At 38.3% G+C, this 14639-nt stretch overlaps 1 protein-coding gene across 2 annotated transcripts; it reads right to left on the reverse strand.

Moving 5' to 3' along the window:
* Positions 1–324: 324 nt before the first annotated feature.
* Positions 325–14396, reverse strand: LOC125020027 (cell division control protein 42 homolog). 2 transcript variants are annotated; one of them, XM_047605225.1, is made up of 6 exons: positions 14311–14396; positions 11447–11551; positions 4772–4844; positions 3511–3620; positions 3205–3402; positions 325–1958 (listed from the first exon to the last, which is right to left on the reverse strand). In XM_047605225.1, exons 2-6 carry the CDS (start codon positions 11549–11551, stop codon positions 1869–1871), a joined length of 576 nt encoding a protein of 191 aa, XP_047461181.1. In that variant the 5' UTR covers positions 14311–14396; the 3' UTR covers positions 325–1868. The 2 variants fall into 2 exon arrangements, with proteins under 2 accessions (XP_047461181.1, XP_047461182.1); XM_047605226.1 differs by lacking the exon at positions 14311–14396 and adding an exon at positions 14228–14264.
* Positions 14397–14639: the final 243 nt, after the last annotated feature.

Raw genomic sequence — 14639 nt, forward strand, 5'->3', positions numbered from 1 at the left:
CAATAGGAATATTTAACATTATTATAAATTATTTTATTATAATTATATAGTTTATTTTTTGTATATCTAATAATGTTAAAAAAATGTTTTTTTTTTTTCGTCAAACTGATTCAGAAAATATTTTTAGGATGAATTGATCCATGTTTTTTAACCCTGGTTTGAAAATACATATAAATACAAAATAATTCAATTTTTAAAAAATTATTAAAATAAAAAAAAAAAACGTAATGAAAATTATTTTACATCTATTAAATTCTTGGTCAAATAACAAAAAGTTCAAGAAAAGGGAAGAAGAAATGTTAAAAATAAATCAGAATCAAGTCAAACATTCAAGTACTGTTTTTATTATTTCCAAACACCCACCACTTCCAACATTCATCTTTCAGTACAGAGTAGAAATCGTCCACGTCTGTAATTATTGCTTCAGCTTTTACGTTTTTAGTTATTTTTATTTATTTTTGTTGTGAGTGTGTGTTTTCCTGCCATCAGAAGCTTATTGTTATGATAGGGATTGTTTTAGTTTGTATATTCAACCCATCTGTTGGCACTCAACCGTCAAGTAATAATAAAAATATCTAAAATAAAAAAAAAAAAGAAAAGAAATAATAAAAAGTGTCCAAACACCGGCTACGATAATGTTCCCCAAGAAACAACAACAAACAAGGAGAAAAAGAAAAAAAAAAAAAATCTATATAATACTTGCAATCATCCGTACATTATCAGAATAAACCGTCATGAGAAGAAAACACATAAGAAAGTAGAATTTCAGTTCATTTTAAATGGGGAACAGCTTCAGTTTAAAGGTCTCGATAGTTTCATTTCATTTCGATCCAGTTTGATGTTGAAGTTAAAAGACGAGAACTGACCCTGAAACGCAGGAGGCTCTAAACCCAGCGGTAGTTCCCGTTAAGGCCTCCGGGGGGCGCTAGCGGAGAGGACAGAGAAGGACGAGACGAAGGCCAGAAGGCAAAAGAACAAAAAATAAAATAAGAACGAAGAAGGATTTTAAGGCAAAGGAGAGGAAGGACAGAGGACAAGAAGAGTTTCCCCCAAACATTCAACGATTTAAGAGCAAACGCAGAGAACGGCGCCCCCTGCTGGTTACAGAACAGAACGACAAACAAAACTCAGTTAATTACGTTTTTTTTTTTTTTTTTTATTTCTGTCACTTTGGAAAAGAAACGTTTTGATGTGACGGCGAGGATGAGGAGTTTGCAGCTTGAGATTATTGCAACGATGCATGTCAGGCACTGAACACTCAGCGGCCAGTTTATTAGGTACACCAGCGTTATGATGCAGTAAACCTTCCTTCATCACTAATGTTCTAACACAATGATGAGAGAAGATTTAAAGCAGGACTAGTTCTCGCCAGCGAACCTAATGAGCTGGATTCTGCTTCTTTAATTGTGACGGATGAAGTCAGTTTACAGGCGCTTTTCTTTCTAGTTTCAAATCAGCTTACTTAAATTGAAATCATTTATATAGGTGCATATATATTTAAATTAACACGAGAACCAGACGAATAATCAACCGAATCATTTTCCAGACGGGCGCAGGGGCCCCTGTCAGTCGACTCTGATCTTGAGGAGATGGTTTAAGTCGGTTTCATAAACGTGACTCCATCTTTCGAGGCGCTAAAAAAAAAAAACAAAAAAAAAAAACCCTGTTTCCTGGTTAGTTAGTGAGTGAGGAGTGTGAAAATGAAGCTCTCGTTCTGTTCCAACACCCAGAGTTAAGTCACTATGACTGAAGGCACTGTTTAAACATGTTTCTACCCTCCCTCCCTCCCGTCTGGCATCATCTCTTCCCCGTTTGCCTCCACCTCCTCCTTCTTCTTCTTCTTCTTCTTCCTCTTCGTCTTGTGTCGTCTATAGCAGGATGCAGCGTTTCTTGGGTTTGTTGTCTGGAGGCTCCAGAGCTGCCAGGATGGCCTCGTCGAACACGTTCTTCAGTCCTCTCTGAGAACGAGACGCAACGAAACACAGATGAGACACGACAGCTAAATAAATGTCAACACGTCCACAGATTCGTTGCATCTCTACAAACGACGTCCCCCCCCCAGTTTCTCGTCTTTCACGCCTTCTTAGCGTTGCAGTAAAACCTCAAAGTAATATCGCTCTCGCTCAGGCAGCTGCATGCTACCAGACCAGAGCTAATTAGCATAGCATATCAACACCATGCAGAAACCGTTGAGGGCTTTATTTATCTTCAGCAGCGCATGAACTGTGTTGATTTTAAACTTACAGCGTTTCATGTTTTATTTATTTAAAAAGGACACATTATTCAGCTTCATAGTGAATATGCCAGCGTTAGCCAGATGGCTAATTCTCAACTGTAGTAAGATGTAAAATGTTTTAAAAAACAGTTTTTGTTAAAACTACGAAGCAAAATAAAATCCAGCCATTAGCAACCAGGCTAAAGATACAGCTAATGATGTTCACGTATTTGGTTCTTCAGTCCTTTAGTGGAGACTACATTTATTGTAACAGGTGCAGTTTTTTTATGTCAATAGGTTTTTTATTTCATAGTCTAGAAGCTCTCACAGAAAAGCACAGTTAAGTTTTTTTATTTATTCTATCTTCATATGCTACTGGTTCTTCACAAAGTAGGTGAAAATAGTAAAATGTTCTACCTTCAGTTTATGTCTTAACACGTGTTTGGAACTATATTTAAGCAGGTATCTCTTTTTTTTTTTAACTGATAAATGTAAAAAATTTATTGGTTATGGGATTTTTTTTATGCCCTAATATCGGATTCGGCATCGGCCCCAAAAAAAGCCACATCAGTGTGGCCCTACTGCTTTTTTATACAAAAACAACTGCAAATTTGTAAAATTTACATCCTAACATTTAATATTATTTATCATTATTATTATTTCTACTATTTCTGTCTTTGGTTTCTAGTTAGGACACAATCATACAGCTTCATAAATCTACTCTTCATCTTTTAACAACAGTGACTTTGATGAAAAAACGGCACCTTAGATGATGCCTTCAAAAAACTCGGAAATTCTGTATTTCAACTTTGATATCACAGCATTGACATTACAGGTTAACTCAGAGGAGAGAAAATAAGTTTGGTATATTGTCACTGCTTCTATCTCTCTGTAAACTGTAAAATCACAGTAGATCAGCAGCTTTTTCACGTTCAAAGTCACTTAAATCACCTTTCTGATGTTTTGACCCTTTTGACATTTCTTTTTACCTGCGTCAGAGCCGAACACTCGACGTATTTGACGGCCTTGAGCTCGCGGGCCAGCTTCTCTCCGCTCTCGCAGGTCAGGGCTCGCTGTTTGTTCTTGGCCAGCTTCTCCAGAGTGTTGCCGTCGTCTCTCAGATCCACCTGAGTCCCGACCAGCAGGAAGGGCGTCCGGGGGCAGTGGTGGGAAATCTCCGGCACCCACTGCGACACAAACAGATGAAATAAATAAAAGAGACGAGGCCGAGGGGAGGTCAGGTGTGCGGCTTGTTGCAGAGTCAAAGGAGAAACAGAATGTTTGACTGAACAAACCTTCTCTCTGACGTTCTCGAAGGAGGAGGGAGATACGACAGAGAAGCAGACGAGGAAGACGTCGGTCTGAGGGTAACTGAGGGGTCGCAGCCTGTCGTAGTCCTCCTGACCTGCAGGGGGAGACACAAACAACATTTTCTAGCCGTTACTCTCTGGAAATTTCTCTCTTTTTTTAAAAGCTGCACCTTTGAAGACCTTATTGATGCTGCAGGGACTCAGTTCTGGTTTATGACACATATAAGCACAAATATCCTCGCGCTAGGTTTTAATAAATACTCAATAAACTTCTTAAGATAACGTTGGAAGCAGCTGAATTATAATTAGGATGATTTAAATAGCCATTGTCCAATCAACTGGTTATAAACTGTTTAATAAAATTTGTAATAAAGGCGTTTTGGTCTTGTCTAACCTACATTTCTGCAACACTGGATGACTTAAGGGTTAACAGAGTGGAAGATCCCAACTTCCTCATCTAAACATTTTTTGTGGTGGAAAGTTGGTCTAAAGTTTCACCATTGGGAACCAATTATGCTCCTAATTAAATAAAATATTAACTTGTTTGAGCAATTTGCACATAATTCATAAAACAGGTCCCATGGGTTTTACCATGCGTTTTAACTCAATCACCCCAACTACAAACCATTAGCTCCCGACTTCTTTCCTTGACCATGAAATCTTTTTTGGAATCGTTCTGATAATGGAAAAGATCTCCTGGGCCAATCAAATCATTTGGGCGGGGCCTTAGGGTTAGGTTTTACGAAACAATCGTCATAGACTTCGTCTAAGCGCTGTGGAGTTGAATTAGCAAATAGCAGCAAGCCCCAATCGAGGTGTTTTTGCAATCCAATACATCTTCTAATATTCAGTATTGGCTGATCCTAAATGTTTTAAAGTTCCTTCCTCTGAGACTCGTCAGGCAGCTTTAACACTAGCCAACCACAACTAAAACAGAAGAAACATATTTTTTAAGCTACAAGAATGAGGTTTTGGTTTATGGCAGACCTAGAATAAATAACTACAAAAAATAATTTAAATTTCCTGGATCAGTTCACAACAATCTCCCAATACCAATCGTGGCACCTTAGTTGCAGAAGATATTGACAGGGAAGAATCCCAAGGTAATCTTTAAGGTATCTGTAGATAATTAATTGCTTAATGTCACATACTCCGGCCACTCTGATTGGTTGTAGGATTATCCAGTTTAATTTGGAGGTGTTTTAGTTGAATGACGCCCAGGGCCTTAAGGATCCTTTATATTTACCTGCAGTGTCAAACAGTCCCAAAGTGTACGGCTCCCCACCAATCATCACCGTCACGGCATAGTTGTCGAACACCTGAAGGGAGAAAAATGAGTGAGGGGTGAGTCAGGGGTGAGAAAAAAAAAACAGATCTATAATAAGAAAAGAACCGAAAAAGGAAGGAGGGTGTTTTAAAAGAAAACAAGTAGTAAACAGGAAGTTTACTTATCTCAACAAATAAGACACATTTTATACACATGTGCTACACTCGGTTACAGGAAACATTGTTTAAATTCTGACCTTAATTTTAATTGTGTGCTTCCGGGGGGATTAAATAATTAATCTGTAAATACGACTGTGAGGAATCTTAGTTATCAAGGTTTCACTCAACTCTTCAATTCTTCTCGGAGTTTAAGATTTTATTAAGAACATCTGTGGGTGATGTCCACCTGAAATTTACACAACTATATCAATACCAGGTACTGGACTGAAACTAGAGGATGTTAAGATTAGACAATCACCATAACAATAATGTCCAGAAACTCTCCAGATGCAAGGTTTTCATTTTAGGGTTCAAGAAATTTTTATCATTTTATATTTGTAAAATATATTTATATATTATTTTTATTCGTTTGGATTCATTTTGTCTTATTCTGGGACTGGAAACCTTTGGTCAACTGCAACAACTGAGGAGGTTTCACACCTTCACCACATTCACACCTGGAAGCCTGATGTGTCTCGACATAACTCTCTAGAATATTTTTCTCCTCCATCTCGAGGAAACTTTTCTCTTCTTTAAAAGCTGCTATGACGCCATTAAAACAGAAGAAGACGCCAAGTTTTTGGTTTATGACACATACGAACTCAAATACCTTCAAAAGATCCGGCCAGATCAGATCCAATCATTTTAAAATCTCCCTACAACTAGGTATTATTAAACAACATTGCAGAAAGTTGGAAGCAACTAAATGATAATTAGGCTGTTTTTAAACAGATATTTTTAACAGAGAGATGTTTTGGACATGGTTAATTCACATCTCTTGCCAATCACAGGTTATTGGATGGATGGCTCCTTCCTGTTCAGATCTGAAACACCTTCTACTCCTCATGAAGATGGTATAAGGTGCAGGATGTTACTTAAAGTCCAAGCCTCTGGTTAAGCTGAGCTGTCTAAAATAAGGCCACGACAAACTCTGTGGTATTAATCTGGTCAAAAGTGCCTTTTAGAAAATCAGTCGGTAGATTGTATATCGTAATCTCTCAGGTCATTCCTTCCTTTCTGTTTCATCACGTCTGTAGCTTCAGGCTGATGCCATGTGCAGCAACATGTCGGTAATCTCCGCTCCGTGCATATGGACGTGAATAAGGAACAGGTTTTGTGTTTTGTAGTCGCTGCACGGCTTCAACATGTCGACCTGCTGCTGCAGCCTGCAGACACCGCCTGGCTTTTAATGGCATGCACCAACAGGCTGCAGATAAACAGGAGGATGTAGCCAGGAGGAGAGGAAACTACGCAGAGTCGAACATGAATGTATTCAGGTGAGGTTTGCTCATGTATCCGTTTAATCTTTATTTAACGAGGAAGGCTTAGAGACAACTTGCTTCTCTTTTGTTGTGTTCCAAAGAATGAAGCCGTCTTGGCATCAGAAAAACAAACAAAAAAAAAAAAACAGGTTTAATCCAAAATCAGAACCTAAATTTAATGTGGTGCCTAAACCAGTGACTCCCAACTACTGTGCCGCTGGAAATTATCTACTAAATTTCACTAAATTGGTCGGTAAAATTATTATTTATTTACTGCAAATAATTAGTCTCGGTTCGTCCATGCAAAAACAATTGAAACCTCCTCCACTAGTGGGCTGAAGGTAGATGATTAACCTGTGTATCTACCTGCTGCCATTCAAACAACAGAATAAGTCATGTTGCTCGCAGCAATGGTTAAACACTGGAAAAGAAAAAGTTGAAGCTGAAGCTGAACAGGGTCCTGGAGAAAGTTCAGACCCAGGAGAAGGTTCTAGTACGAGTCAGAAGAAAGCAAAACGCTGAACTCAAGACGACAGTTCTCTTTCCTTTGGATTTACTTTTACCGACTCCTCTAACAGAGGTAACGCTCCAAGAAAACTTAACGCCACCTCCCATCAAACACACAGAATACTTTGTTCAACTGTGTGAACAGACTGAGAAACATGCAGCTTTATTGAGGGAAACCCACACAGATGAATGTGAGAGCTCTCATCCACATCGTACCAGAGACAATAAAACTAACTGCCTGGAAATGAGCCGGGCTTTTAAGCTCGACTACCGTAAAAAATTAAAAGCAAAAATAGAGAGACTCTAGATCTTCATAAGTGTCTTTCTTCAATTCAGAATCACTTTCACAATCACGTTTTGTTACAGCAGCTCCTACTCAAAGTGAACCAGTGTTCAGAGGAAAGATCAATGTAGTAAATAAAAATATATAAGAAATTATTGCACATGGTGAGTCCAGAGTCCAACAAATATGTAAGTATATGACATGTACGCGAGTTATTGCACAATTCCTGTGAGTGTATCAGCTTCGTGTTCAACTAACACTGAGTAAACTGAGAGTAGATGATCGTTATTTCATTACTTATACTTACACTTACTTATATACTTTTCCTAATATAAAATATGCACCATGGCTCAAGAAAGGTTGGGAAACACTGGTCTAAACTGGCCACTGGCCTAACAAAATTAAGCTTTTGTTGACCTTCTGATTGGCCCAATGACCACCACCAACCAGAAGGTCCTAACCTCTGAACAGCAGCAAAGAAAACATCATGCTGCTTACAAACAGAATAAACCCCATTTAAAGTTACAACGTTAGCATAGTTCCACTCCACCACTGAGAAAAGCTGCTTTCAGAGCTCTTTCATACGTCTTTCATGGGATATATGTAACGCAACTGGATTTTGAAAGCTTAAAATTTTATTTAAAAACTAAATGTTTTGAAGTTGGAAACCAGCAGCAGGAGAGTAAACTATTATTTCAGATTTTCAAAACATTATACAAGCTTTTTAAATTTAGTTTCAGACTTGGAAAACCACTTTTTAGATGTAAATTTCAAGTTTTCAAAACTTTTTTTTTGTTGTTGTTGTTTGTTTCTGATCACAGCATGATATTAACCCACCTGTCTTCTACTCGTTTGGTGTTTATCAAACATTACTCGTTTTGATTTTTCTAGGACTGAAAGACCAGGGATTAACACACTGACAGAAACGATCACACAAAGTCATAACCAACATATTTGGCTGGAATATTAACTACACACTGATGCTGATTGTGCAGACACAGACAGTGAAGCAGGTTTGTGATGATAACATCTTTAGATGGAGCTCAGACTTCAGAAACTACAGGGAAAACGTCAAATCACAACACTGTGCTGCTCAGAAAAAAAATGTTCCCGTCACTATGAACCAATTTTACAATCAATAAATATCCAGGAAAACAAAGACAGTGTAAATGTGAATGTTTCATTCTGGTAAGGAATGCCGCTTGTCAGGAATTACTTCCTGTTGTTTGTCAGCTGACTGACAGGAAACAACAAGCTAACGCTAAACTGAATGCTTCACACTCGTCGGCGGCTCTCGACGAAACTGCCGGTGAGGAACAGTAAATAAAATAACAGGTGGAATAACTAACAATAGGATAAGGGAGACAGGAAGAGGATGTTTCAATAAAAACAATGGGACAATAAGTAATAAAAATGATTCAAAATGGGACGACGTCTTAGCCAAGAAACCAAAACCTAAAGCAGACATTCATCACTGATGGCTGTTATTAAATATAATGGAAGATATTAATAAAATAACAAATAAAGCTACGTAAAATGTGTAAAATCATAACTTTACTCTTGAACATTGCTACAAATCCAATGACTTCTAATAAATATCATTTAAATTAACGACGACATTCTTGAAATATTTCATAAACCATTTACTTTCAAGCACCAAATCTTTCATTTATAATCAATATCTACTGTTTTTTTTTTATACATGTCAAACGTTTGTTTTCAGGCAAAAACTAATTCAAAAACCTGCAGTAAATGTCATTAAATAGCTTTGGTTAGAGAGTAGCTGGTGAATATAAAGAAGCATTTACTGAGATTGGTTGAACCCAAAAAAATAAAGTTAAAAGAACATAAATATTGGATTTAATTGACAGTAGGATAAATGTCATGACCAACTGCTTATTGATGACGTTATGTCAACATCCACTTTGAAGTATATTTTGTATATTTGAGTGTGTTCATGTTAACAGTTTATCTTATTTTATCTTTTTTTATATTTCTCATGCAACACGAAGACAAATTCGTTGTATAAATAGAGTTGGCAATAAAGTCTTTTCTCATTCTGATTTCTGATTATTGGTGAACTAATAAACACTGATTTATGCCATTATTAGCGTTAGTTTCTACCTTCATATCCTCGACTTCCTTTGAAAATGACTCGTACTTTGCTAAAATGTTGCTCCACAACGTGACACTACGTCAATACTGTGAGAATAAGTTGTTTCTGAAAACCCCAAGTGGCCAAAAAGTGCAGTCGCAGAAAGTTTAAATATTTAATTGCTTGTTTCTTCGACTTTTCATCAATTTTATGGTCAGAAATGGACGAATTAATTATACAAATGAAATAATGGCCCTTTGTTCACCATAAGAAATGGTGCCAGCAATAAATGTCCCTTTAGTTTTGTACTAAATGTATAATTTTAAACTCATCACTTTCTTTATTATAAATATATATATTTAAAATTCAACGTGGGCAGTTTATACAAAATATCTCCAAATAGCTTAAGCAAAACAAAGTTATATAATAAGTGTTAAAAATGTGGTGTTAGGGGAAGGAGGGAAGTGAGAGGGGGACAGTCCGACGGGAAGAGGAAGACCAGGTTGAGTCAGCACTCTTGTTTCCTCTGGCTGCCGACAGACCGAGGCATCGTCGGCCTAAAACGATTGAAAACTGTGGAGAATAACTTGTGAGTTTGCAGCCAGCGGTCGGTGAAGCCGCCAGTCACTTGTCTCTGTTTCAGATATTTCCAGCAGCCGACCAGTCAGCTGTTTTCAGGCCATCACGAACAAACGTCTGGACGGTTTTGGACCAGAACTCGTTAAGATAATTACTTGGCGAGCATAAGAATATATTTCATAGCACGGAGACATGTTTCTAAAAAGAATCCAACCAAACAACAAGCACCAGATAGTTGGAAAAGTGTCTCCTACGTGTAAAAAATACATATTTTTAAAACTCCTGTTCCTGTTCCATAAATATTTAAAGAGAACGGTGCTAAAGCTTTGACTCGCAGAGACACCTGCTTTCTAAAGATATCAGCTCATAGGAACAGACACCGTGGGACGTTATTTTGGGAACCTACAAGAACTTCTGGTGAAGAAGATCGACTGTGACGCCGCCTCAAGTCTGGACCAAAAAGTTGCACTTAAACGCAGCACAAATACTCTGAGGTACCAGCAGGAGGCAGAAGTCGGTGTTAATCATTAAAAAAAAGGGCTAACAAGAAGGAGGCTAGGGAGCTAGGAGGAGCTACTATTAGCTGGGGGGCTACGAAGAACTACTATTAGCTGGGAGGCTACGAAGAGCTTCAACTAGCTGGGAAGCTACGAAGAGCTACGACTAGCCAAGAAGCTAGGAATTAGGTAACTACTATAAGCTGACAAACTAGGAAGAGCTACAATTTAGCTGGGAGGGTACGGAGCTAAAAGGAGGTAATATTAGCTGGGGGGCTAGGAAGAGCTACTATTAGCTGGTAAGCTAGGAAGAGCTACTATGAGCTGGTAAGCTACGAATAGCTTCTATTAGCTGAGAAACTAGGAAACTTCCATGTGATCTCTTTGGCGGACGATTCAACACGATGAGATCTGAGGAATCGTTATCGATTTCCTGAATTTCTTAATTCCATTTTACAAGGTCCCGACTTGATTAATTTAGACACAATTTCAATTGAAAAAGCAGTTTTTTGGAGTTACTTCCACAATTGTTTCCTTCCAAACATTTAATCCGTTGTATCTTTCAGGTAATTTGACGACTTTTCATCAACTTTATGTAGAAAACCCTTCAAACATGGCCGATTTAATAGGATTATTCAATTATCCTCCTGTGGTTGATATTAAATATCTCTAAGAAAAATCTCTCAGTAATGTTTGGTTTGCACAGTTTATTAACTCCAGATCATCGTGTTGTTGAGGAAATATTTGTCCTTTTTAACTTCTGGTTTCCTTTAATGTTCTTACTTCCATGTTACGCTTGATTCAACTCCATGAGGTCTGAGGTCCGATTTCCTGAATCTCTCAATTTCTGGTTCTCAAAGTCCCAATCTGATTCATTTAGACACAAAGTTAATTTAAAAAAATATATTTTTTGCAGTAATTTTCACAATGTGAATAACTTGTTTCTGAAGCCCCCTAGTGGTTGTTACTGGGATTTCCTTTTCGAGCGTGTCAGACTCTGACGCTAACAGCTGCTTGTGCCACATTTTCACTTTGTTTTCTTTAACGTATGTTCAGTCCAGACGCTATAAACAAGTATCCTGTGCAACAGGAAGCTGCTGTGCACCCAGCCTCAAGAAGAGCGTCACTAAAAATCACACTTTCATGTCGGACGGCTGCAGCAGACCTCAGGCGTCGGTGCGTTTGTTTGCTCTGTTGTCGGGTTGCTACTCACCGTGGGGACGTATTCAGAGGGAAACTTGTTGGTGGTGTACGAGATGAGAAGGCAGGTTTTTCCCACCGCGCCGTCACCCACCACCACACACTTAATAGTCTGCATCTGAGGAGGAGGAGGAGGAGGAATTCATTTAGAGCTTAACGTGTAAACATGTGCACAGTGTGCATGAGGCAGCAGATAACCGGTAACTAGATGAGTTGATGGAAACAGTGGCAGCGTTGTGCAGCAGTGTTTACCACACACAGGCTGGAGAACCTGTGACCACCGGGATGCCGAGCGGATCGCAAACCCAGGCCGCTGCTTCGCTAACAGGGACAATGGTAAACGGGGGTAAAAGGGCCTGAACCACCGGCTCTTTGTTTGTTTGGGGGTCGTTCTGCAGCGGCAGCATTCAGCTGAGGCGAGTTAGCGGCTTCGTCTGCAGCGACTCACTCACAACGCACGCAAACAATCCTGGAAGATTAGCGTCTTCTCAATGCTCCCGCTGTTTTCTAGTAAACACCGTTATCTGCAGCGAGTCGTTTCAGACGCGCAGACGAATTATTACCTTTTTTATTACTCGCTGAAAAACAAACGGGTTTAAACTTTAGTCCTGCACTAAATCTTCTCCTCAAGACACGTCTGGTTTTCAGAATTAGTCCATTTAACAATAATAATGATTATAAATGGGGTGAGGTGGAATAACCAGTTTTAAATAGATGTGTTTTGAGTAGTGATTTCCATTTTATTTTGATATTTTAGCCCAGATAACAGTGACACCACGTAACACATCCTCCGCTATTAACCATCACGTTGATTTACCACCTTTCTGACGCTGTTTCATCATCATCTGAGCTTCAGAACGAGTCATGGAGGAGGATTTAGTGCAGGGCGGAAAAAAAAAAAAAAGATTTACAAACGTTATTTGTATTTGTTAATATACCAGCCGGCGTTTCCCAACATGGAGGCAGGTTTATAAGACTCAGAAGATGGAACTCGCCCAGTTTTAATGACTGCGTTACAGATGTTTACACTGATATGTTTTTAAAGCCATGCAAGGGTTGCTCTGTAAACATGACAAGAGACGGCAGCTGAATCTGTGTTTTCCTGCAACGTTTGGCCCAAAAGTTCATAAAAACAAACATTTAAGACGCGTTTAACTTTAAAGGCGTCGACCGGTGGATTATTTCTCTCTCATATATTTGGATTCTGGACTGGAAATCAGCAGGAAGAGTGATTTATCTTCACATAATTGAAGCGCCAATCTTGAAATTAAGATTTTGAGACAAACCTATGTTGTTTATACACTCACTGGCCACTTTATTAGGTACACTAGTGAATGAGGTCTGTGTTGAAACTGCGTCAGAAAGGCGGTGAATCACCTGGATGATCATTAATGAAGGATGTAATTTGTGGCGCTGTTACACTGCATTCAATCCAAACAGTTCCTGTTATTAAACCAAGCCCACTATGTCAAAATATTAGGAACACGTGTCAGTTAAATAAATAAGTTCTACAAAATCAAAACACAGTTGAATTAACAGCAGTTACTTTAAAAAACAGCAGAACCGTCATGAGGACAAGATTTTTTCATATTTTGTTGTGTCCCACGATTCTATTAAGCCTCCAAGAGCATGTTAACCCTGAAGGGAAAGATTTTTGATATCATAGATTTAAAAAAAAAACAGCAATGAGAGTTTATTTTCTATCTTATTAAATATATATTTTGACACAAAAGTGTAGAAATATTTGAAATTAATGCATTTTTTTTTAATATAAAATGACTGATTTTGAGTTTTGGACTCATAATTCTGATTATTTTTGTCACTTTTTAAGACATTTAAGACTAAAAAAATAATCAAATAAGCAAGAAAGCAAATATAATATATTATTATTATGGTTAGTTGTACTTTATCTGTATAAAATGTGTGAACGCTGAAACCATAACATGGATAATTTACAACTAAACAAAACGGGAGAAAAATAATTAATATATTTGAGGCAAACGTTGAGTATTTGTTGTTGAGGTGAATAAATGTTTATTAAAACAGATGATCAGCTGTTCTGCTTAAAGAACAGAAACAAAAAGTAAATCTTTACAACGTGAAACCGCTTTTATCGCAATTCTAACACACAAAAAGACCAAATGACAATAACAGGAAACTAAACTAAAGCTGCCAACGAAGCTGACGCGTTATATTATGAATGTTTGGCGAAATTAAACAACCATAAACTGCGTTGAAAGTTATTTCCGAGGCCTCATTTATCTGTAAATGTTTGAGTATCGATCAGCTAATCGCTTGGAGTCACTGCCTTTCATTCACTTCCGCATGAAAAAAACCCTCAAACAATAATCAAAGGACGCGATTAACGTCTTTAAACGAGGCCTGCTCGATAAGCAACGTGTTAACGCGCATTTAAAACGAATAAAAAGTCATATTCGCTCATTATCGCTGACACGATTTACGTGAAACTAACCGTAAAACGTTGAAAAGTTTACTCCTAGCTAACGTTAGCTAAGCGAGCTAACAGGCACATCCGCCGGAGAGACCCCCACCCAAGAGAAAAACAAGAAAAAACACACGAAAAACGGCGTAAATTTAACCTAAAAACAAACACGTCAACACCACAACACGTTTAAGTGGTAGTTGTGTGTGTTTTATACAAACTAAATGCTACATTTGATCCGTTTTTACCTCAAAGCAACACCCCTTTCCACCAACTTTCGTCTAAGAACTTAGCTTAAAATTAGCCGGAGGAAATCAACTGTTTTCACAGCTGCCGGTTCGTAAAACTTACTGTGGATTATTTAACTGTTTCTCTGTGGATATTTTAGTGTTTTCCGTCGGTAAATCACAGTTTATGACACTGACAGCTCCTACCTTTTCGCCACAGCCGCTGGAGTGCTGGGAATAAGTGATGTGTCATGCGCAAATGAACCGATTCTTGGTAGCGAATCAGAAGAGCCGATGTTTGGCAGTAGATCAGAAGAGCCGATTCTTGTTAGTGAGTCAGAAGAGTTGATGTTTGGTAGCAAACCAGGGGAGTCGATTCTTTGTAGCAAATCAGCAGAGCGATTGTTGGTGGTGAGTCAGAAGAGCCGATTCTTGTTAGTGAAACAGAAGAGTTGATGTGTGGTAGCAAATCAAAAGAGTCGATTCTTGGTTGTGAATTAGAAGTGCTGATGATTGGCTACGAATCAGAAGAGTCA

This window comes from Mugil cephalus, chromosome 14, assembly GCF_022458985.1.
Source record: "Mugil cephalus isolate CIBA_MC_2020 chromosome 14, CIBA_Mcephalus_1.1, whole genome shotgun sequence".
NCBI classification, from domain to species: domain Eukaryota; kingdom Metazoa; phylum Chordata; class Actinopteri; order Mugiliformes; family Mugilidae; genus Mugil; species Mugil cephalus.